At 54.3% G+C, this 23601-nt stretch overlaps 1 protein-coding gene across 1 annotated transcript in view; it reads right to left on the reverse strand.

Annotated features, from left to right (window-relative positions):
• Positions 1–23601, reverse strand: part of LOC140396639 (uncharacterized) — a 98427-nt gene that overhangs the window by 20426 nt on the left and 54400 nt on the right. Inside the window, exon 2 of the mRNA XM_072485433.1 lies at positions 1057–2006. Within this exon, the coding sequence (XP_072341534.1) occupies positions 1057–1209 (153 nt within the window). The 5' untranslated portion in view covers positions 1210–2006. The remainder of the gene's footprint in view (positions 1–1056; positions 2007–23601) is intronic.

Raw genomic sequence — 23601 nt, forward strand, 5'->3', positions numbered from 1 at the left:
CCCGGCGGAATTCTATAAGAAGTTTTCGGAGATATTGAGCCCACTGCTGGTGAGGGCATTTAATGAAGCAAAAGAGAAGGGAGTCCTCCCCCCAACAATGTCGCAGGCCCGATTTCATTGATCCTGAAATGGGAAAAGGATCCGGAGCAATGTGGGTCATACAGGCCAATTTCTCTACTGAATGTGGATGCCAAACTGCTGGCTAAGATTTTGGCCACAAGGATAGAGGACTGTGTCCCGGGGGTGATAGGGGGAGACCAGATGGGATTTGTAAAGGGCAGGCAACTCATGGCCAGTGTTAGAAGGCTCCTGAATGTTACTATGATGCCCTCCGAGGGAGGGGAGATGGAGGTGGTGGCCGCGATGGATGCGGAGAAGGATTTTGTTCGGGTGGAGTGCTAGGAAGGTTTGGGTTTGGTGAGGGCTTCATTGACTGAGTTTGGTTGCTCTATCAGACATCGGTAGCGAGTGTGCGCACGAACCGGCTGAGGTCGGGTTATTTTAAACTACGCAGAGTAAAGCTCCCTCTGCACTGCACCCATCAAACACTCCCAGGACAGGTACAGCACGGGGTTAGATACTGAGTAAAGCTCCCTCTACACTGTCCCTATCAAACACTCCCAGGACAGGTACAGCACGGGGTTAGATACAGAGTAAAGCTCCCTCTACACTGTCCCCATCAACACTCCCAGGACAGGTACAGCACGGGGTTAGATACAGAGTAAAGCTCCCTCTACACTGTCCCCATCAAACACTCCCAGGACAGGTACAGCACGGGGTTAGATGCAGAGTAAAGCTCCCTCTGCACTGTACCCATCAAATGCTCCCAGTACAGGTACAGCACAGGGTTAGATACAGAGTAAAGCTCCCTCTACACTGTCCCCATCAAACACTCCCAGGACAGGTACAGCACGGGGTTAGATACAGAGTAAAGCTCCCTCTACACTGTCCCCATCAAACACTCCCAGGACAGGTACAGCACGGGGTTAGATAGTGAGTAAATCTCCCTCTACAATGGAGCATTAACAATCACATTGTATTTGTTATCTGAAGTACCTGTTGCTTGATGAAATTTTGAAAATCTTTGAGCTTTTCCTCCTTTAGTTTTTGAATCTCTCTCCTGATCTTCATACTTTCAGTGTTGTAGAAGAGCTCAAGTTTATCATTGAATGCTTTGTCCAACACATTAACATCTGTAGATTTCACCATTTTTATCAGATCTCTCTGCAAATAATAACTCAGCTCATCAGCCTTACCCTTCGGGAAAATATCCAACGTATTAGGTTCCTGACACAAAAAAACCCACAACCGGTTCGAAACGGAGTAAAGTTCCCTCTACACCGTCCCCATCAAACACTCCAAGGAATTGGATTTAGATTTGTCACGTGTACCGAGGTACAGCGAAAAGTATTGTTCTGCCTACAGTCCAGACAGATCATTCCATATACGAAAAACATAGGACACACATAAATACACAATGTAAATCCATGGACACTGGCATCGGGTGAGCATGTAGAGTGTCGTACTACTTTGTAGAGAAGATGTGTGAAGAGATCGGTTCAGTCCAGAAGGTCATTCAGGAGTCTGGTAACAGCGGGGAACAAGCTGTTTTCAAACCTGTTAGTGCGTGTTCCCAGCTTTTGTATCTCCTACCCGATGTAAGAAGTTAGAATAGAGAATAACCCGGGTGGGAGGGGTCTTTGATTATGCTGCCCACTTTCCCAAGGCAGCGGGAGGTGTAGACAGAGTCAATGGATGGAAGGCGGTTTCGCGTGATGGACTGGGCTGTGTTCACGACTCCTAGTCGTTTCTTCCGGCAGGGCTGAGCAGTTGCCATACCAGGCTGTGATACAGCCAGATAGGATGCTTTCTATGGTGCATCTGTAAAAGTTGGCAAGAGTCAATGTGGACATGCCGAATTTCCTTCGTTTCCTGAGAAAGTATAGGCGCTGTCGTGCTTTCTTGGCCGAACTGGGAAACCTTTCTGCTTCTCGGTTCATTCCCAGCTGAATTCAAAAGAACAAGATCAAAACTTTTAACATTCATTTCCCTCAGGTGATTTTCAGTAAATCACCAGGATCTTTGCCTTTAAAACAGTTTTTTTATCCATGAATAATAGTAGTTGCAGTTTGTGGTAGTCACCACTGTTGTATTATATTGTATATACTGCACTGCATACGAGGGTATTACGGTAAGGGCCCTGTACTACAGGTAGAGGGTAGATCCCTGCCTGCTGGCTCCGCCCAGTAGGTGGAGTATAAATGTGTGTGCTCTCCGAACTGCAGCCATTTCGGCAGCAGCTGTAGGAGGCCACACATCTCTGTGTAATAAAGCCTCAATTACTCTCTACTCTCGTCTCGTCCTAATTGATAGTGTCTCACAGTTCAAGTAAGCAAACCGCTTTCCCTCGACAAGGACCCTGCTGCTGTTAGCTGAAGTCATGTTATTTCTTAGGACAGACATGCTTGTTGACAGGCCAAGATGAACATTTGACCTTTTTAAAAAATAAAATCCAGGTCAGCTTCCAGATAGTGCCATGGCCTTGCAAATTTAAAAAATACATGTGGGGCGGGATTCTCTGAGCCTCCGCTCCAAAATCGCGCTCGGCGAGGGGGCGGAGAATGTGCGGCAAACCCGCGATCGGGTCCGACGCCGCTCCCGTGATTCTCCAGCCGCCGGAGAATCGCCGCCAATTGCGCGCGCACGGTCGACACGGCGCCGGACGGGTCATTGAAAGAGGCACCCGCGCCGATTCTCCGCCGACAACTGGCCGAGTTCCCGCCGGCGTGGTTCTCTCATGGTTCACCCGGCGGGAGCTCGGAGTGGCGGCTGCGGACTCAGTCTGCGGACGCCCTGGTGTGGGGCGGGGGAATCCTTCACCGGGGGGGGGGGGGGGCTCCAGGACGGCCAGGCTAGCGATCAGGGGCCACCGTGCCGCGGGCGCACGCGATCTCGGGGGGTGGGGTGGGGCACTATCTTCTTGGTGCCGGCCCGCAGTGTGGGAACGCCATGTTCCGCGGCCGGAAGTGCGGGGCCCCCTATCGGCAGCCTGCAAAACGGAGAATCACCCTGGACTTTCTCCAGGTAAGTCCAGAGTGAATCACATGCATTTTCTCGCGGGCGTGGGGACATAGCCCCAATATTGGAGAATCCCGTCCGTGGTTCTGATAATACATCATAAAGTTGCCTGTTAGTTTCTCCTTGTGATTCCAAAACAACATTGCTGAGGCTGCCTTTAGCCGAATACAACCCATATTCAACAGGACAGACCCAACTAAGAAACACCACTCCGCTGATGCATCATTTAACCCATGAACACTGTTTAATTTCCACAATTTCCCTTCGATATTGTCATCTCCTTTGGGTGCTTTCAAAAACACATCCCCTTGAAATTTCTCACCCTGCAATAATGGAACTTTTATATCAATCGATTTACACAGCCAGGAATATATTGCATAAGGAACCAAAACAAATCTTCAAGCTCACTTTTCGAGCAGTAGGGAGTCCACCCTGACACCTCGATCACAAAGTCTTGCATCAAGATCCCAAACGAATAGTTTAGCTTTAGTCTTACACATGCCATCACAAAATACCTTTTGTGTGTATATCTACCTGTCTGGTATTTCAGTGCACACCAATTCTTTCCGACTGTTTTGCTTGGCATCCTTTATCAACCAAACTTCTAATTTGGGAGCAGCCACTAAAATTTCTCAATTGTAAGGGCTGTACTCTGGTGGAATTCCCAGGTTTTACTAGTCAGTGATCTTGTCAAACCACAACTTCTACTCACCCTCCTCTCTCTATAGGTACACTGACTGGTGTCTCTCAGCCCCCCTCTCTCTCAGGGAGATATCTGTACACTGACTGGTGTCTCTCAGCCCCCCTCTCTCTCAGGGAGATATCTGTACACTGACTGGTGTCTCTCAGTCCCCTCTCCCTCTCAGGGAGATATCTGTACACTGACTGGTGTCTCTCAGTCCTCTCTCTCTCTCAGGGAGATATCTGTACACTGACTGGTGACTCTCAGTCCCCTCTCTCTCAGGGAGATATCTGTACACTGACTGGTGACTCTCAGTCCTCTCTCTCTCTCAGGGAGGTATCTGTACACTGACTGGTGGCTCTCAGTCCCCTCTCTCTCAGGGAGATATCTGTACACTGACTCGTGTTTCTCAGTCCCGCCTCTCTCTCAGGGAGATATCTGTACACCGACTGGTGTCCCTCAGACCCCTCTCTCTCTCGGGGAGATATCTGTACACTGACTGGTGTCTCTCAGTCCCCTCTATCTCAGGGAGATATCTGTACACTGACTGGTGTCTCTCAGTCCTCTCTCTCAGGGAGATATCTGCACACTGACTGGTGTCTCTCAGTCATCTCTCTCTCTCAGGGAGATATCTGTACACTGACTCGAGTCTCTCAGTCCCCTCTCTCTCAGGGCGATATCTGTACACTGACTGGTGTCTCTCAGTCCCCTCTCTCTCTCAGGGAGATATCTGTACACTGACGGTGTCTCTCAGTCCCCCCTCTCTCAGGGAGATATCCGTACACTGACTGGTGTCTCTCAGTCCTCTCTCTCTCAGGGAGATACCTGTACACTGATTAGTACCTCTCAGTCCCCTCTCTTTCTCTCTCAGGAAGATATCTGTACACTGACTTGTGTCTCTCAGTCCCCTCTCTCTCTCTCAGAGAGATATCTGTACACTGACTGGTGTCTCTCAGTCCCCTCTCTCTCAGGGAGATATCTGTACACTGACTGGTGTCTCTCAGTCCCCTCTCTCTCTCAGGGAGATAGCTGTACACTGACTGGTGTCTCTCAGTCCCCTCTCTCTCAGGGAGATATCTGTACACTGACTGGTGTCTCTCAGTTCCCTCGCTCTCTCATCGAGATACCTGTACACTGACTGGTGTCTCTCAGTCCCCTCTCTCTCTCAGGGAGATATCTGTACACTGACTGGTGTCTCTCAGTCCCCTCTCTCTCTCAGTGAGATATCTGTACACTGACTGGTGTCTCTCAGTCCCCTCACTCTCAGGGAGATATCTGTACACTGACTGGTGTCTCTCAGTCCCCTCTCTCTCTCAGGGAGATATCTGTACACTGACTGGTGTCTCTCAGTCCCCTCTCTCTCTCAGGGAGATATCTGTACACTGACTGGTGTCTCTCAGTCCCCTCTCTCTCTCAGGGAGATATCTGTACACTGACTGGTGTCTCTCAGTCCCCTCTCTCTCTAAGGGAGATATCTGTACACTGACTGGTGTCTCTCAGTCACCTCTCTCTCAGTGAGATATCTGTACACTGACTGGTGTCTCTCAGTCTCCCCTCTCTCTAAGGGAGATATCTGTACACTGACTGGTGTCTCTCAGTCCCCTCTCTTGATTGATTGATATTTATTGTCACATGTACAATAGTGAAAAGTATCTTTCTGCGGCCAAGGGAACGTACACAGTACATACATAGTAGACAAAAGAATAATCGACAGAGTACATTGACAGTGGTGCATCAACAAATAGTGATTGGTTACACTGCGGAACAACGGCCAAACAAGAGCAGCATAGGGGCATCGTGAATAGTGATCTTACAGGAACAGATCAGTCCGAGGGGGAGTCGTTGAGGAGTCTCGTAGCTGTGGGGAAGAAGCTGTACCTATGTCTGGATGTGCGGTTCGGCAGACTTTTGTATCTTCTGCCTGATGGAAGGATCTGGAAGAGAGCAAAACCTGGTTGTGAGGGGTCTCTGACAATGCTGCCTGCCTTCCTGAGGCAGCGGGAGGTGCAGACAGAATCAATGGGAGGGTGGCAAGCGTGTGTGATGCGTTGGGCTGAGTTCACCACACTCTGCAGTTTCTTGCGAATTTGGGCCGAGCAGTTGCCATACCAGGCTGTGATGCAGCCGGATAGGATGCTCTCTATCGCACATCTGTAGAGGTTTGTGAGAGTCGACGCAGACATGCCGAATTTCTTTAGCTTCCGTAGGAAGAACAGATGTTGTTGGGCTTCCTTGACTGTTGCATCAACGTGAGTGGACCAGGACAGACCTTGGTGATGGTGACCCCCAGGAACTTCAAACTATCGACAATCTCTACTTCGGAGCCATTGATGTAGACTGGGGGGGTGTCTTTCTCTGTGAGATATCTGTACACTGACTGGTGTCTCTCAGTCCCCTCTCTCTCTCTCAGGGAGATATTTGTACACTGACTGGTGTCTCTCAGTCCCCTCTCTCTCAGGGAGATATCTGTACACTGACTGGTGTCTCTCAGTCCCCTCTTTCAGGGAGATATCTGTACACTGACTGGTGTCTCTCAGTGCCCTCTCTCTCTCTCAGGGAGATATCTGTACACTGACTGGTGTCTCTCAGTCCCCTCTCTCTCTCATGGAGATATTTGTACACTGACTGGTGTCTCTCAGTCCCCTCTCTCTTAGGGAGATATCTGTACACTGACTGGTGTCTCTCAGTCCCCTCTCTCTCAGGGAGATATCTGTACACTGACTGGTGTCTCTCAGTCCCCTCTCTCAGGGAGATATCTGTACACTGACTGGTGTCTCCCAGTCCCCTCTCTCTCAGGGAGATATCTGTACACTGACTGGTGTCTCTCAGTCCCCTCTCTCTCAGGGAGATATCTGTACACTGACTGGTGTCTCTCAGTCCCCTCTCTCTCTCAGGGAGATATCTGTACACTGACTGGTGTCTCTCAGGGAGATATCTGTACACTGACTGGTGTGTCTCAGTCCCCTCTCTCGCACGGACATATAATAATAATCTTTATTGTTACAAGTAAGCTTACATTAACACTGCAATGAAGTTACTGTGAAAAGCCCCTAGTCTCCACATTCCGACGCCTGTTTGGGTACACAGAGGGAGAATTCAGAATGTCCAATTTACCTGACAGTTGGGACTTGTGGGAGGAAACCGGAGCACCCGGACAAAACCCACGCAGACACGGGGAGAACGTGCAGTTGACAGCGTCTCTCAGTTCCCCCTCTCTCAGGGAAATGTCTGCACACTAACTGATGTCTCTTCTGATAAATGTAGGAATTTCATATATATTGGGCGCGATTTACCGGCTGCGTCCTGCCAGATCCGGAGGCCTCTCCTAGGATTCCTGACCGTTGTTGCACCTCACGAGATCTAACCAGATATTGCAAGATGTCACGATCTGGGTCCTGCCCACAATGAGCGGGACCTAGTCTGGCATGGTTAAGTCAGTTTCAAAACCCATTTAGCCATGCTGACGCCAGAGCGAACGGCCACCCAACATGTATTGGCCTTGCCAAGAAGACCCCAACCGGGCTCCGTTTAACACTGGCCCCCACAAACAGGAACCAGGCATCCCACCACTTGGCATGCGATGGTTGGTCGGCCACTGGCCAGGTTGGCAAGAAACTTCAGAGAGACGTGAACACAGCCCAGTCCATCACGCGAACCTGCCTCCCATCCATTGACTCCATCCACACCTCCCGCTGCCTGGGGAAAGCGGGCAGCATAATCAAAGACCCCTCCCACCCGGCTTACTCACTCTTCCAACTTCTTCCATCGGGCAGGAGATACAGACGTCTGAGAACACGCACGAACAGACTCAAAAACAGCTTCTTCCCCCGTCACCAGACTCCTAAACAACCCTCTTATGGACTGACCTCATTAACACGACACCCTGTATGATTCATCCGATGCCAGTGCTTATGTAGTTACATTGTGTACCTTGTGTTGCCCTATTATGTATTTTCTTTTTATTTTATTTTCATACACTAAATGATCTGAGTTGCTCGCAGAAAAATACTTTTCACTGTACCTTGGTACACGTGACAAGAAACAAATCCAATCCAACCCATCCACCCTGGCCTGGCTGGTTCCACCCAGCCAACTTGGCACTGCCAGCCTTGCACCCCAGCAATTCCACCTGGGCATCCTGGCAGTGCCACCTTGGTGCGGCCCTCGCACTGTCAAGTTGCCAAGAGGGCACTGACAGCCTAGCAGGGGGCACTTCCAGGGTGCCAGGCTAGCAATGTCAAGGAGTCAAGCTGACATATTTCCCACACCCGGGATCGGGCCCATGGGTGCCCTGCCGGTCCATGGTGCAATGAGGTTGGGGAGTTGGAGCTCGTGGACATCCCCAACGGGTAAATTAGGGCATTGGAGAGTCCTGGCATCACATCAGGAGCTTGAGGACAGCACGGCGGCGCAATGGTTAGCACTGCTGCCTCACAGCACCGAGAACCCAGATTCGATCCTGGCCCCAGGTGGCTGTCCGTGTGGAGTTTGCACATTGTCCCTGTGTCTATGTGGGTCTCACCCCCACAACCCAGAAAAGATGTGAATTGGCCACAATAAATTGCCCCTTAATTGGAAAAAAAAAAGAATGGGGTATTCTATATTTATTTATTTTAAGAATCAGGAGTTGAGAGATCGGGGCACCATTGAAAAATGGCATTCAGATCTCTTCCTGCATTGAGGAGCCCCGCTCCCCACCGAGGCCCGAAATAGCAACATGGTGCCATTAGACAGGCCATTAATCCCGCCCAGAAAGGGCTCTGACTGTTTCTGGTTAGAACGTGCCCACTGTATTATATGTAGTCGGTTCAGTAAGGGTTAAAAGCCTGGGTTGGCATGTTGCCTTCAGGGGTTTCCCTGTTTAAAAGGCAGCAGGCGTTTGGAGACAGAGGTGCAACAGCAGCAGGGTAAATGTTGGGCTCATGGAATTTTGTTTAGAGAAAGAAGGCTCCCTGGGGAGGTTGAGAGAGAGGTGGGGGTTGAGAGAGAGGGAGAGGCGGGGGTTGAGAGAGAGAGAGGCTGGTGTTGAGAGAGAGAGAGGTGGGGGTTGAGAGAGAGGGAGGCGGGGGTTGAGAGAGAGAGAGGCGGGGGTTGAGAGAGAGAGAGAGAGGCTGGGGTTGAGAGAGAGAGAGGCTGGGGTTGAGAGAGAGAGAGAGAGGCGGGGGTTGAGAGAGAGAGAGGCGGGGGTTCAGAGAGAGAGGCGGGGTTGCGAGAGAGAGAGAGACAGGGGTTGAGAGAGAGAGAGGCTGGGGTTGAGAGAGAGAGAGAGGCGGGGGTTGAGAGAGAGAGAGGTGGGGGTTGAGAGAGAGAACGAGGCGGGGGTTGAGAGAGAGAGAGAGAGAGAGGTGGGGGTTGAGAGAGAAAGAGAGAGGCGGGGGTTGAGAGAGAGAGAGAGAGGCGGGGGTTGAGAGAGAGAGAGAGAGGCAGGGGTTGAGAGAGAGAGAGAGGTGGGGGTTGAGAGAGAGAGGCGGGGGTTGCGAGAGAGAGAGGCGGGGGTTGAGAGAGAGAGAGGCGGGGGTTGAGAGAGAGAGAGGTGTGGGTTGAGAGAGAGAGAGAGAGACGGGGGTTGAGAGACAGAGAGAGAGGCTGGGGTTGAGAGAGAGAGAGGCGGGGGTTGAGAGAGAGAGAGAGGCGGGGGTTGAGAGAGAGAGAGAGAGGCGGGGGTTGAGAGAGAGAGAGGCGGGGGTTGAGAGAGAGGCAGGGTTGAGAGAGAGAGAGAGAGAGTGGCGGGGGTTGAGAGAGAGAGAGAGGCGGGGGTTGAGAGAGAGAGTGGTGTGGGTTGAGAGAGAGAGAGAGACGGGGGTTGAGAGAGAGAGAGAGGCGGGGGTTGAGAGAGAGAGATAGAGAGAGAGAGAGGCGGGGGTTGAGAGAGAGAGAGGCAGGGGTTGAGAGAGAGAGGCTGGGGTTGAGAGAGAGAGAGGTGGGGGTTGAGAGAGAGAGGTAGGGGTTGAGAGAGAGAGAGGCGGGTGTTGAGTTAGAGAGAGAGGCACGGTTGAGAAAGAGAGAGAGAGGCGGGGGTTGAGAGAGAGAGAGGGGCGGGGGTTGAGAGAGAGAGGCGGGGGTTGAGAGAGAGAGAGGAGGGGGTTGAGTGAGAGAGAGAGAGGAAGGGGCTGAGAGAGAGAGAGGAGGGGGTTGAGAGAGAGAGAGGCGGGGGTTGAGAGAGAGAGAGGCGGGGGTTGAGAGAGAGAGAGAGGCGGGGGTTGAGAGAGAGAGGCGGGGGTTGCGAGAGAGAGAAAGTGAGGCGGGGCTTGAGAGAGAGAGAGAGAGGCGGGGGTTGAGAGAGAGGCGGGGGTTGAGAGAGAGAGAGAGAGAGAGAGGCGGGGGTTGAGAGAGAGGCAGGGTTGAGAGATTGAGAGAGAGAGAGGCGGGGGTTGAGAGAGAGAGGCGGGGTTTGAGAGAGAGAGAGAGAGAGAGGTGGGGGTTGAGAGAGAGAGAGGCGGGGTTGAGAGAGAGAGGCGGGGGTTGAGAGAGAGAGGCGGGGGTTGCGAGAGAGAGAAAGTGAGGCGGGGCTTGAGAGAGAGAGAGAGAGGCGGGGGTTGAGAGAGAGGCGGGGGTTGAGAGAGAGAGAGAGAGAGAGAGGCGGGGGTTGAGAGAGAGGCAGGGTTGAGAGATTGAGAGAGAGAGAGGCGGGGGTTGAGAGAGAGAGGCGGGGTTTGAGAGAGAGAGAGAGAGAGAGGTGGGGGTTGAGAGAGAGAGAGGCGGGGTTGAGAGAGAGAGGCGGGGGTTGAAAGAGGCGGGTGTTGAGAGAGAGGCGGTTGTTGAGAGAGAGAGCGAGAGGGAGAGGCGGGGGTTTAGAGAGGGAGACGGGGTTTGAGGGAGAGGGGGGAGTTGAGAGAGAGAGAGAGAGGCTGGGGTTGAGAGAGAGAAACAGGGGATATAGAGAGAGAGAGACGGGGTTGAGAGAGAGAGCGGCGGGGGTTGAGAGAGAGAGAGAGGCGGGGGTTGAGAGAGAGAGAGACTGGGGTTGGGAGAGAGAGAGACGGGGATTGAGAGAGAGAGAGGCGGGGGTTGAGAGAGAGAGAGGTGGGGGTTGAGAGAGAGGCTGGAGTTGAGAGAGAGAGGGGCGGGGGTTGAGAGAGAGAGGACGGGGTTGAGAGAGAGAGGCAGGGGTTGAGAGAAAGAGGCGGGGGTTGCGAGAGAGAAAGAGAGAGACGGGGGTTGAGAGAGGCTGGTGCTGAGAGAGAGAGAGAGAGAGGCGGGGGTTGAGAGAGAGGCGGGGGTTGAGAGAGAGGCGGGGGTTGAGAGAGAGAGAGGCGGGGGTTGAGAGAGAGAGAGGCGGGGGTTGAGAGAGAGAGAGAGAGAGAGAGAGAGAGGCGGGGTTGAGAGAAAGGCGGGGGTTGAGAGAGAGGGAGAGAGAGGCGGGGGTTGAGAGAGAGAGAGAGGCGGGGGTTGAGCGTGAGAGAGGCGGGGGTTGAGAGAGAGAGGCGGCGGTTGAGTTAGAGAGAGAGGCGGGGGTTGAGGTAGAGAGACAGAGGAGGGGGCTGAGAGAGAGAGAGGAGGGGGTTGAGAGAGAGAGAGAGGCGGTAGTTGAGAGAGAGAGAGGAGGTGGTTGAGAGAGAGAGAGAGAGGTGGGGGTTGAGAGAGAGAGGCGGGGGTTGCGAGAGAGAGAGAGACGGGGGTTGAGAGAGAGAGAGGCTGGGGTTGAGAGAGAGAGAGGAGGTGGTTGAGAGAGAGAGAGAGGCGGGGGTTGAGAGAGGCGGGGGTTTCGAGAGAGAGAGAGAGACGGGGGTTGAGAGAGAGAGAGGCTTGGGTTGAGAGAGAGAGAAAGTGAGGCGGGGGTTGAGAGAGAGAGAGAGGCGGGGGTTGAGAGAGAGGCGGGGGTTGAGAGAGAGAGAGAGAGAGGCGGGGGTTGAGAGAGAGGCAGGGTTGAGAGAGAGAGAGAGAGAGAGAGGCGGGGGTTGAGAGAGAGAGAGAGGCGGGGGTTGAGAGAGAGAGAGAGGCGGGGGTTGAGAGAGAGAGAGGTGGGGGTTGAGAGAGAGAGAGGGGTTGAGAGAGAGAGAGACGGGGGTTGAGAGAGAAAGAGACTGGAGTTGAGAGAGAGACGGTGGTTGAGAGAGAGAGAGGTGGGGGTTGAGAGAGAGGCGGGGGTTGAGAGAGAGAGAGAGACGGGGGTTGAGAGAGAGAGAGGTGGGGGTTGAGAGAGAGAGAGGCAGGGGTTGAGAGAGAGAGGCTGGGGTTGAGAGAGAGAGGTGGGGGTTGAGAGAGAGAGAGGCGGGGGTTGAGTTAGAGAGAGAGGCACGGTTGAGAAAGAGTGAGAGAGGCGGGGGTTGAGAGAGAGAGAGGCGGGGGTTGAGAGAGAGAGGGGTGGGGGTTGAGAGAGAGAGAGAGGGGTTGAGAGAGAGAGAGACGGGGGTTGAGAGAGAAAGAGACTGGAGTTGAGAGAGAGACGGTGGTTGAGAGAGAGAGAGGTGGGGGTTGAGAGAGAGAGAGGGGCGGGGGTTGAGAGAGAAAGGCGGGGTTTGAGAGAGAGAGAGAGGAGAGGGTTGAGAGAGAGAGACACGGGGGTTGAGAGAGAGAGAGAGAGGAGGTGGTTGAGAGAGGTGGGGGTTCAGAAAGAGAGGCGGGGGTTGCGAGAGAGAGAGAGAGGAGGTGGTTGAGAGAGAGAGAGAGGCAGGGGTTGAGAGAGAGAGGCGGGGGTTGAGAGAGAGAGACAGAGACGGGGGTTGAGAGAGAGAGAGAGGCGGGGGTTGAGAGAGAGGCGGGGGTTGAGAGAGAGAGAGAGAGAGGCGGGGGTTGAGAGAGAGGCAGGGTTGAGAGAGAGAGAGAGAGAGAGAGGCGGGGGTTGAGAGAGAGAGAGAGGCGGGGGTTGAGAGAGAGAGAGAGGCGGGGGTTGAGAGAGAGAGAGGTGGGGGTTGAGAGAGAGAGAGGGGTTGAGAGAGAGAGAGACGGGGGTTGAGAGAGAAAGAGACTGGAGTTGAGAGAGAGACGGTGGTTGAGAGAGAGAGAGGTGGGGGTTGAGAGAGAGGCGGGGGTTGAGAGAGAGAGAGAGACGGGGGTTGAGAGAGAGAGAGGTGGGGGTTGAGAGAGAGAGAGGCAGGGGTTGAGAGAGAGAGGCTGGGGTTGAGAGAGAGAGGTGGGGGTTGAGAGAGAGAGAGGCGGGGGTTGAGTTAGAGAGAGAGGCACGGTTGAGAAAGAGTGAGAGAGGCGGGGGTTGAGAGAGAGAGAGGCGGGGGTTGAGAGAGAGAGGGGTGGGGGTTGAGAGAGAGAGAGAGGGGTTGAGAGAGAGAGAGACGGGGGTTGAGAGAGAAAGAGACTGGAGTTGAGAGAGAGACGGTGGTTGAGAGAGAGAGAGGTGGGGGTTGAGAGAGAGAGAGGGGCGGGGGTTGAGAGAGAAAGGCGGGGTTTGAGAGAGAGAGAGAGGAGAGGGTTGAGAGAGAGAGACACGGGGGTTGAGAGAGAGAGAGAGAGGAGGTGGTTGAGAGAGGTGGGGGTTCAGAAAGAGAGGCGGGGGTTGCGAGAGAGAGAGAGAGGAGGTGGTTGAGAGAGAGAGAGAGGCAGGGGTTGAGAGAGAGAGGCGGGGGTTGCGAGAGAGAGACAGAGACGGGGGTTGAGAGAGAGAGAGGCTGGGGTTGAGAGAGAGAGAAAGTGAGGCGGGGGTTGAGAGAGAGAGAGAGAGAGAGGCGGGGGTTGAGAGAGAGGCGGGGTTGAGAGAGAGAGAGAGAGAGAGACGGGGGTTGAGAGAGAGGCAGGGGTTGAAAGAGACGGGTGTTGAGAGAGAGGCGGTTGTTGAGAGAGAGAGCGAGAGGGAGAGGCGGGTGTTTAGAGAGGGAGATGCGGTTGAGAGAGAGAGAGACGGGGGTTGAGAGAGAGACGGGGGTTGAGAGAGAGAGACGGGGGTTGAGAGAGGGGGAGGTGAGGGTTGAGCGAGAGAGAGAGAGACAGGGGATATAGAGTGAGAGAGACGGGGTTGAGAGAGAGAGAGGCGGGGGTTGAGAGAGAGAGAGAGGCGGGGGTTGAGAGACGGGGGTTGAGAGAGAGAGAGAGACGGGGGTTGAGAGAGAGAGAGACTGGGGTTGAGAGAGAGAGAGGCGGGGATCGAGAGAGAGGCTGGAGTTGAGAGAGAGAGAGACGGGGGTTGAAAGAGAGAGGTGGGGGATGAGAGAGAGAGAGAGAGGCTGAGGTTGAGAGAGAGAGAGGTGGGGGTTGAGAGAGATAGAGAGGGGCGGGGGTTGAGAGAGAGAGAGAGGGGGGAGTTGAGAGAGAGAGGCGGGGGTTGAGAGAAAGAGGCGGGGTTGCGAGAGAGAAAGAGAGAGACGGGGGTTGAGAGAGAGGCGGGGGTTGAGAGAGAGAGAGAGAGGCGGGGGTTGAGAGAGAGAGAGAGAGGCGGGGGTTGAGAGAGAGATAGAGAGGCGGGGGTTGAGAGAGGCGTGGGTTGAGAGAGAGAGGCGGTTGTTGAGAGAGAGCGAGAGGTTTAGACAGAGAGATGGGGTTGAGAGAGAGAGAGACGGGGGTTGAGAGAGAGAGAGAGAGGCGGGGGTTGAGAGAGAGAGGGACAGAGAGGCGGGGGTTGAGAGAGAGGGAGGCGGGGATGGAGAGAGAGAGGCGGGGGTTGAGAGAGAGAGGCGGGGGTTGAGAGAGGCGGGGGTTGAGAGTGAGGGAGAGGCGGGGGTTGAGAGAGAGCGAGAGGCGGGGGTTGAGAGAGAGAGTCTGGGTTGAGAGAGAGAGATAATGTTGAGAGTGAGGGAGAGACGGGGGTTGAGAGAGAGAGAGGCTGGGATTGAGCGAGTGAGAGGCTGGGTTGAGAGAGAGAGAGCGGGGGTTGAGAGAGAGGCTGGATTGAGAGAGAGAGGCGGGGGATGAGAGAGAGAGAGGCTGGATTGAGAGAGAGAGGCGGGGGATGAGAGAGAGAGAGGTGTGGGTTGAGAGAGGCGGGGGTTGAGAGAGAGAGAGGGGGGGTTGAGAGAGAGGAGGGGGTTGAGAGAGAGAGAGACGCGGGGGTTGAGAGAGAAGAGGTGGGGGTTGAGAGAGAGAGAGAGAGGCTGGGGTTGAGAGAGAGAGACGGGGTTGAGAGAGAGAGAGGCGGGGGTTGAGAGAGAGAGAGACGGGGGTTGAGAGAGAAAGAGACTGGGGTTGAGACCGAGAGAGACGGGGGTTGAGAGAGAGAGAGAGGTGGGGGTTGAGAGAGAGAGAGAGACTGGTGTTGAGAGAGAGAGAGCGACGGGGGTTGAGAGAGAGAGGTGGGGGTTGAGAGAGAGAGGCTGGGGTTGAGAGAGAGAGAGGTGGGGGTTGATAGAGAGAGAGAGACAGGGGTTGAGAGAGAGAGAGACGGGGGTTGAGAGAGAAAGAGACTGGAGTTGAGAGAGAGAGAGACGGTGGTTGAGAGAGAGAGAGGTGGGGGTTGAGAGAGAGGCGGGGGTTGAGAGAGAGAGAGAGGCGGGGGTTGAGAGAGAGAGACAGAGAGGCGGGGGTTGAGAGAGAGAGACAGAGAGGCGGGGGTTGAGAGAGAGAGACAGAGAGGCGGGGGTTGAGCGAGAGAGAGGCCGGGGGTAGAGAGAGAGGCGGGGGTTGAGAGTGATCGAGAGAGGCGGGGGTTGAGAGTGATCGAGAGAGGCGGGGGTTGAAAGAGAGAGAGAGGCAGGGTTGAGAGAGAGGCGGGGGTTGAGAGAGAGAGAGGAGGGGGTTGAGAGAGACGGGGGTTGAGAGAGAGAGAGGAGGTGGTTGAGAGAGAGAGGCGGGGGTTCAGAGAGTGAAGCGGGGGTTGAGAGAGAGAGAGGAGGTGGTTGAGAGAGAGAGAGAGAGGCAGGGGTTGAGAGAGAGAGGCGGGGGTTGCGAGAGAGAGACAGAGACGGGGGTTGAGAGAGAGAGAGGCTGGGGTTGAGAGAGAGAGAAAGTGAGGCGGGGGTTGAGAGAGAGAGAGAGAGAGAGGCGGGGTTTGAGAGAGAGGCGGGGTTGAGAGAGAGAGAGACGGGGGTTGAGAGAGAGGCAGGGGTTGAAAGAGGCGGGTGTTGAGAGAGAGGCGGTTGTTGAGAGAGAGAGCGAGAGGGAGAGGCGGGTGTTTAGAGAGGGAGATGCGGTTGAGAGAGAGAGAGACGGGGGTTGAGAGAGAGACGGGGGTTGAGAGAGAGAGAGGCTGGGGTTGAGAGAGAGAGAGAGAGTCGGGGGATGAGAGAGAGGCGGGGGTTGAGAGAGAGAGAGGCGGGGGTTGAGAGAGAGAGATGGGGTTGAGAGAGAGAGGCGGGGGATGAGAGAGAGAGGCGGGGGTTGAGAGAGAGAGAGGCGGGGGTTGAGAGAGAGAGATGAGGCTGAGAGAGAGAGACGTGGGTTGAGAGAGAGAGACGGGGGTTGAGAGAGAGAGAGGCGAGGGTTGAGAGAGAAGAGGTGGGGGTTGAGAGAGAGAGAGAGAGGCTGGGGTTGAGAGAGAGAGACGGGGTTGAGAGAGAGAGAGGCGGGGGTTGAGAGAGAGAGAGACGGGGGTTGAGAGAGAAAGAGACTGGGGTTGAGACCGAGAGAGACGGGGGTTGAGAGAGAGAGAGAGGTGGGGGTTGAGAGAGAGAGAGAGACTGGTGTTGAGAGAGAGAGAGCGACGGGGGTTGAGAGAGAGAGGTGGGGGTTGAGAGAGAGAGGCTGGGGTTGAGAGAGAGAGAGGTGGGGGTTGATAGAGAGAGAGAGACAGGGGTTGAGAGAGAGAGAGACGGGGGTTGAGAGAGAAAGAGACTGGAGTTGAGAGAGAGAGAGACGGTGGTTGAGAGAGAGAGAGGTGGGGGTTGAGAGAGAGGCGGGGGTTGAGAGAGAGAGAGAGAGGCGGGGGTTGAGAGAGAGAGACAGAGAGGCGGGGGTTGAGAGAGAGAGACAGAGAGGCGGGGGTTGAGAGAGAGAGACAGAGAGGCGGGGGTTGAGCGAGAGAGAGGCCGGGGGTAGAGAGAGAGGCGGGGGTTGAGAGTGATCGAGAGAGGCGGGGGTTGAGAGTGATCGAGAGAGGCGGGGGTTGAAAGAGAGAGAGAGGCAGGGTTGAGAGAGAGGCGGGGGTTGAGAGAGAGAGAGGAGGGGGTTGAGAGAGACGGGGGTTGAGAGAGAGAGAGGAGGTGGTTGAGAGAGAGAGGCGGGGGTTCAGAGAGTGAAGCGGGGGTTGAGAGAGAGAGAGGAGGTGGTTGAGAGAGAGAGAGAGAGGCAGGGGTTGAGAGAGAGAGGCGGGGGTTGCGAGAGAGAGACAGAGACGGGGGTTGAGAGAGAGAGAGGCTGGGGTTGAGAGAGAGAGAAAGTGAGGCGGGGGTTGAGAGAGAGAGAGAGAGAGAGGCGGGGTTTGAGAGAGAGGCGGGGTTGAGAGAGAGAGAGAGAGAGACGGGGGTTGAGAGAGAGGCAGGGGTTGAAAGAGGCGGGTGTTGAGAGAGAGGCGGTTGTTGAGAGAGAGAGCGAGAGGGAGAGGCGGGTGTTTAGAGAGGGAGATGCGGTTGAGAGAGAGAGAGACGGGGGTTGAGAGAGAGACGGGGGTTGAGAGAGAGAGACGGGGGTTGAGAGAGGGGGAGGTGAGGGTTGAGCGAGAGAGAGAGAGGCTGGGGTTGAGAGAGAGAGACAGGGGATATAGAGAGAGAGACGGGGTTTGTCATGATATTCAAACACACACATCATGATAGACACACCAACAGACAAATCAGAACACACAACACCACAACCAATGACAGAAAGATATAAAAGCACAGACACGACCCCCGGTGGTCAGTATTAGCTGCAGAGGAGAACCAGGACACATCTATTGCCAAACACACTCCGGGAGACAGCACGTGCAGAGTCTCCAGAACGAACTGTATTATAAGAGTTATAATAAAATAGAGTTGTACCACATACAACTGTGTTGGCTCATCTGTGCACCAGAGCACCCAACACCACATGGTACAGGAGTGGATCGATACCTGCCGGCAACCTCAGTGTACACAGACAACCAGCAGTGCCCAGGCATGATGTACGAGCTCCCGGTTCCGCAGCCGCTCCAGTGCCACGGCGACCTCCGCGAAAACTGGCGGCGATTCCGGCAATGGTTCGAATTGTTCCTGGTGGCAGCTGAACTCAAAGACCTGGATGACAGGGAAAAAATTGAATTTCTCCTCACCGCCGCCGGTGCAAGGGCAAGAGAAATATTCAGAAGGTTCAGGTTCTTCAGGAGGCAGCAAAGGCACGATTACCAGGCAGTCCTGGGCAAATTCTCCAAGTACTGTGAAGAATACGCAATCCAATGGGGACTTAAAGGTAAGACAAGCTGCAGTACTCACCTCGTGGCTGGGATCCCGGAGCCCGAAATCCCGGGCCTGAGAAAAGGCTGGGTCGAGGTCGGCGGCCATCTTGCTAAAGGTATAACGCTAGCACAGTTGCGCGAGCAGTGCGCAGAACCGGAAGTTTCGTTTGCGCATGCGCGAGATGCTGCGCATGCGCAGTCAAGAAAACGGCCATCGGTAAAGGAACAGCGATCTGAGCATGCGCAGTCGCTTCCTACGTGCTACATACCGAGCGTCAGGATGTCAGAGGCCCCAGACTGCACCAATTTAAAAGGGAAACGTCCCAAATCCAATTTAAAATGGAAATGTCCCAAATCAAAAAAACAAAAATCTGTAAAGCTGTAAAACAACCTTCCCTAACCTGGAATGACAGCACAGTGCCGCAAATTGACCCAGGAGATGAATTTGACCTCCGAAGAACCCTCCGACAAGCAGTTACCTACGCACAAGCCGATGATTCCGACCTTGAATACTTCGATGACGATCTTTACAGTGTTTCCGGACCTCGCGAGCCCAATGATAGCTCCGTGGTCCTATATGACTATGACTCGGACGAACCTTTCGTGTTGCACATTGGCGGCCCCCACATTGAATCCGACGCAGATGCGGATTCATTTTTCGGATTTGAGGATCTTCAATCCAGCAGATATGACGTTCCAACTTATCAGTACCGGATGATGCTGCAGCCTGACATTAACAGACAGGGAGCGGTGCAAGCACACGGAGAGTGCCCTGCTGCCACACAGAGCGTGGTCCACGTCCCGCTCAACGTTCCCGACTCTATGAAAGAAGACATGCAAGACTCCAGAGTGCAGTCCTCGCATGAACCAGAAGTGACTCCAGTGTCACAAGCTTCCACAGCAAGCTCGTGGACAGACTGCACAATTGCAGAAATGCAAGACTCCAGAGCGCAGTCCTTGCACGAACAAGAAGTGACTCCAGTGTCACAAGCCTCCACAGAGAGCTCGTGGACAGCCTCCACGATAGAAGCAACGCAAGACTCCAGAGCGCAGTCCTTGCACGAACAAGAAGTGACTCCAGTGTCACAAGCCTCCACAGAGAGCTCGTGGACGGACTCCACGATGGAAGGAACGCAAGACTCCAAAGCGCAGTCCTTGCAGGAACAAGACCATGAGGGTCTAGCAACCTCTCCTGACCAACCAGCGGCAGACGATGCAAGTCTGCCATGCTCACGTGAACAGCAAGAAGGCTATAACAGCCTACCATGCTCCACTACACAGCAGCATGACCATGACGGTCTCTCATGCTACAATGAAGGGCACAGCGCTGAAGACTGCTCAAGCCCAACTGAAGACAAGCCAAAGGAATCGCCTCGTCCAAGCCCGAAAAAAAAAGGTTTATGCGCTGACCTTCAGGATCATTATAGCCGAACAGAGATTAATAATGCTGCACGGCCACAGAAGGATGCTGAGGATTTGCTAACGAAATTAATTGAATGTTTAACTTGCAAGGAGCAGACTGAGAATTGCCAGTGTTTTAGTACGGATCGAAAAAATGGACAAGACATTGATCCTCAGGTAATGGAAATAACACAACCTGAATCATATCTACAGCAGGGACAAATGTCTCCCTTCAACACAACACCGCAAAATCCCAACTTCGGAGACCAGCAGTTAGTCAGTAATGACTCTTCAAACCTTGAGGGGAACATTAATTGCATTGAGCCTATACACGCTCCACTGATTATTGAGCAGCACATTGGAGCAAGAATCCTGAGGACACCGACATCGAGTAGCCAGATAACGAATTTAAAACCCACAGCAGTGTCAAGTGAACCAAGTGTGCTTTCCACTAATGGTGAAGATGCAGATAAGGTCGACCCGATTATCCATTGTACCACACTAACCCCAGTGATTAAGCAGTTATGTATGGGGAGTATAAGGTGGGCAATTGAGAACAGTAAAAGAGAGACTGTGACCATGCCAGTCCCAGCAAAATCAGACCCAGGGACCATGAAGGCATGTACATTAGACAAAGATACACATGAGGCACCTGAGAAGAAAAGTGAAACGGAATGTTCTTTGGAAAATAGTACAATGTCGATAGAAACATTGGATCCTATATTCGAGACCATACCTATGGGAGAATTTGGGGGTAATAAACAAGGTTCTGCAATGTCTGGGGGAAGATTTAAAATTCCAAAGAAGAAAAGCCCAAATGAAGGACAACGGCAAGACAATGACAGTGCACCGACATGGTGTGCACCACCAGATGAAAACTCTGACAATTTACCCAACCCTTGTGAACAGCAAGCTGCTAATGAGGATCCATCCACGGGATGTGAGACGAGTGACGACAGCATCCCACTTCCCATGCAAAAGGTGCAAGGTGACAGACCTCGCCTAGTGCGTACCGAGGCACTCGACGATCACGGTGGGACCACTGACGACTGCGGTGGCAGCGCACCGCTTCCACCCTCGATGGCTCGACCCTCTCCACTGGTTGGTGCATTCCTGCATGTTCCGACTCCAGAAGTGCAGCTTCAGGGAATCTCGGCTGCCTCCAGTGAACCTGTTGGGACTCCGGACGGGGGGCATCGACGGAAGGCAGACCGGACTCCAGATGGGGAGCAGCCAAGCGCCGACTCTGATTCGCGCACGCCAGACCTTGCTCCGGACGGGCGGTGTCGCGGCCTCGGTGATGGCACGCTCAGGGTGACGGCGGATGCCACGGCGACAGGGAATGGATCGCGTGGCAGTCCCACTGGGTCGGCAGTGGCAACCAGCACCGGCGGTCCAAGATGGACACACCAATTCGCGCCATCGCCAGACGTTGATGCGATCAACAATTCTCTCTCCAAGGCGACATGCTTCGACGTTTCTCTGCGGAGTCGCCCTTCCGGCACAGCAGGTGGCCGGAACCAGCGTACACGGTCTCGGCCAACTTCCACATCTGGCACAGTCATCGCCTTGCATGATATTAGTGATGGTGCTACTTCGATGGCAACGACCCATCGGCTACAGGATGCCGTCCACCACAAACATAAAAAGAAAAAGACTCCACCTTGTTCCTGGCATGCAGGGCGGATGGATTGGTGCGTAGGCGCAATCAGCGAGCTTTGCGCCGCCTTCCACGCTCGCAACTGAACCGTACGCACACGCCGGATCCTCCACTGGTTCCCAAGGATGACTTTGTGGGGATGCCACGGATCATGCCCCTTCCATCGCCACCAGAACCGAATCTCCACAGCTGAACCGGCTTGAGGACCAGCCCATTCTTGAGGCGGTCACCCATTAGACTGGACTTATAACGCTGTTCATACGTTCAAAAAGTCAAACACTTCTGTATTATAACCTGTTGTTGTTTATTGTTCCAGACATCGTCTGACCGGACCAATGTTCAAGTTTTTTTTTTTTTTTCTTCTCTCGCATCCAAGTTTTGTTATGGTACAACCTTGTTAGTGTGACGCACCCGACATCGCCCCATGTAAATAGTTACGTCATATACACACGCTGTACATAACACACACACACACTCTTAGATGAACTCACGACACAATTATATTTATAACCACGTAGGCACATATCTTTGTAAAAAGGGGGGATGTCATGATATTCAAACACACACATCATGATAGACACACCAACAGACAAATCAGAACACACAACACCACAACCAATGACAGAAAGATATAAAAGCACAGACACGACCCCCGGTGGTCAGTATTAGCTGCAGAGGAGAACCAGGACACATCTATTGCCAAACACACTCCGGGAGACAGCACGTGCAGAGTATCCAGAACGAACTGTATTATAAGAGTTATAATAAAATAGAGTTGTAACACATACAACTGTGTTGGCTCATCTGTGCACCAGAGCACCCAACACCACAGGGTTGAGAGAGAGAGAGGCGGGGGTTGAGAGAGAGAGAGAGGCGGGGGTTGAGAGACGGGGGTTGAGAGAGAGAGAGAGACGGGGGTTGAGAGAGAGAGAGACTGGGGTTGAGAGAGAGAGAGGCGGGGATCGAGAGAGAGGCTGGAGTTGAGAGAGAGAGAGACGGGGGTTGAAAGAGAGAGGTGGGGGATGAGAGAGAGAGAGAGAGGCTGAGGTTGAGAGAGAGAGAGGTGGGGGTTGAGAGAGATAGAGAGGGGCGGGGGTTGAGAGAGAGAGAGAGGGGGGAGTTGAGAGAGAGAGGCGGGGGTTGAGAGAAAGAGGCGGGGGTTGCGAGAGAGAAAGAGAGAGACGGGGGTTGAGAGAGAGGCGGGGGTTGAGAGAGAGAGAGAGAGGCGGGGGTTGAGAGAGAGAGAGAGAGGCGGGGGTTGAGAGAGAGAGAGAGAGGCGGGGGTTGAGAGAGGCGTGGGTTGAGAGAGAGAGGCGGTTGTTGAGAGAGAGCGAGAGGTTTAGACAGAGAGATGGGGTTGAGAGAGAGAGACGGGGGTTGAGAGAGAGAGAGAGAGGCGGGGGTTGAGAGAGAGAGAGAGAGGCGGGGATGGAGAGAGAGGGAGGCGGGGATGGAGAGAGAGGCGGGGGTTGAGAGAGAGAGGCGGAGGTTGAGAGAGGCGGGGGTTGAGAGTGAGGGAGAGGCGGGGGTTGAGAGAGAGCGAGAGGCAGGGGTTGAGAGAGAGAGTCTGGGTTGAGAGAGAGAGATAATGTTGAGAGTGAGGGAGAGACGGGGGTTGAGAGAGAGAGAGGCTGGGGTTGAGAGAGTGATAGGCTGGGTTGAGAGAGAGAGAGCGGGGGTTGAGAGAGAGAGAGGCTGGATTGAGAGAGAGAGGCGGGGGATGAGAGAGAGAGAGGCTGGATTGAGAGAGAGAGGCGGGGGATGAGAGAGAGAGAGGTGTGGGTTGAGAGGCGGGGGTTGAGAGAGAGAGAGGGGGGTTGAGAGAGAGGAGGGGGTTGAGAGAGAGAGAGACGCGGGGGTTGAGAGAGAAGAGGTGGGGGTTGAGAGAGAGAGAGGCTGGGGTTGAGAGAGAGAGACGGGGTTGAGAGAGAGAGAGGCGGGGGTTGAGAGAGAGAGAGACGGGGGTTGAGAGAGAAAGAGACGGGTTGAGACCGAGAGAGACGGGGGTTGAGAGCGAGAGAGAGGTGGGGGTTTGGAGAGAGAGAGGTGGGGGTTGAGAGAGAGAGAGAGACTGGTGTTGAGAGAGAGAGAGCGACGGGGGTTGAGAGAGAGAGGTGGGGGTTGAGAGAGAGAGGCTGGGGTTGAGAGAGAGAGAGGTGGGGGTTGATAGAGAGAGAGAGACGGGTTGAGGGAGAGAGAGACGGGGGTTGAGAGAGAAAGAGACTGGAGTTGAGAGAGAGAGAGACGGTGGTTGAGATAGAGAGAGGTGGGGGTTGAGAGAGAGGCGGAGGTTGAGAGAGAGAGAGGCGGGGTTGAGAGAGAGGCGGGGGTTGAGAGAGAGAGAGAGAGGCAGAGGTTGAGAGAGAGAGAGGCGTGGATGAGAGAGAGGCGGGGGTTGAGAGAGAGAGAGAGGCAGGGGTTGAGACAGAGAGAGAGAGGCAGGGGTTGAGACAGAGAGGCGGGGGTTGAGAGAGAGAGAGGCGGGGGTTGCGAGAGAGGCGGGGGTTGAGCGAGAGAGATGGGGTTGAGAGAGAGACGGGGGTTGAGAGAGAGAGACGGGGGTTGAGAGAGAGAGGCGGGGTTGAGAGAGAGAGAGAGGCTGGGGTTGAGAGA

This window comes from Scyliorhinus torazame, chromosome 19, assembly GCF_047496885.1.
Source record: "Scyliorhinus torazame isolate Kashiwa2021f chromosome 19, sScyTor2.1, whole genome shotgun sequence".
Classification (NCBI taxonomy): domain Eukaryota; kingdom Metazoa; phylum Chordata; class Chondrichthyes; order Carcharhiniformes; family Scyliorhinidae; genus Scyliorhinus; species Scyliorhinus torazame.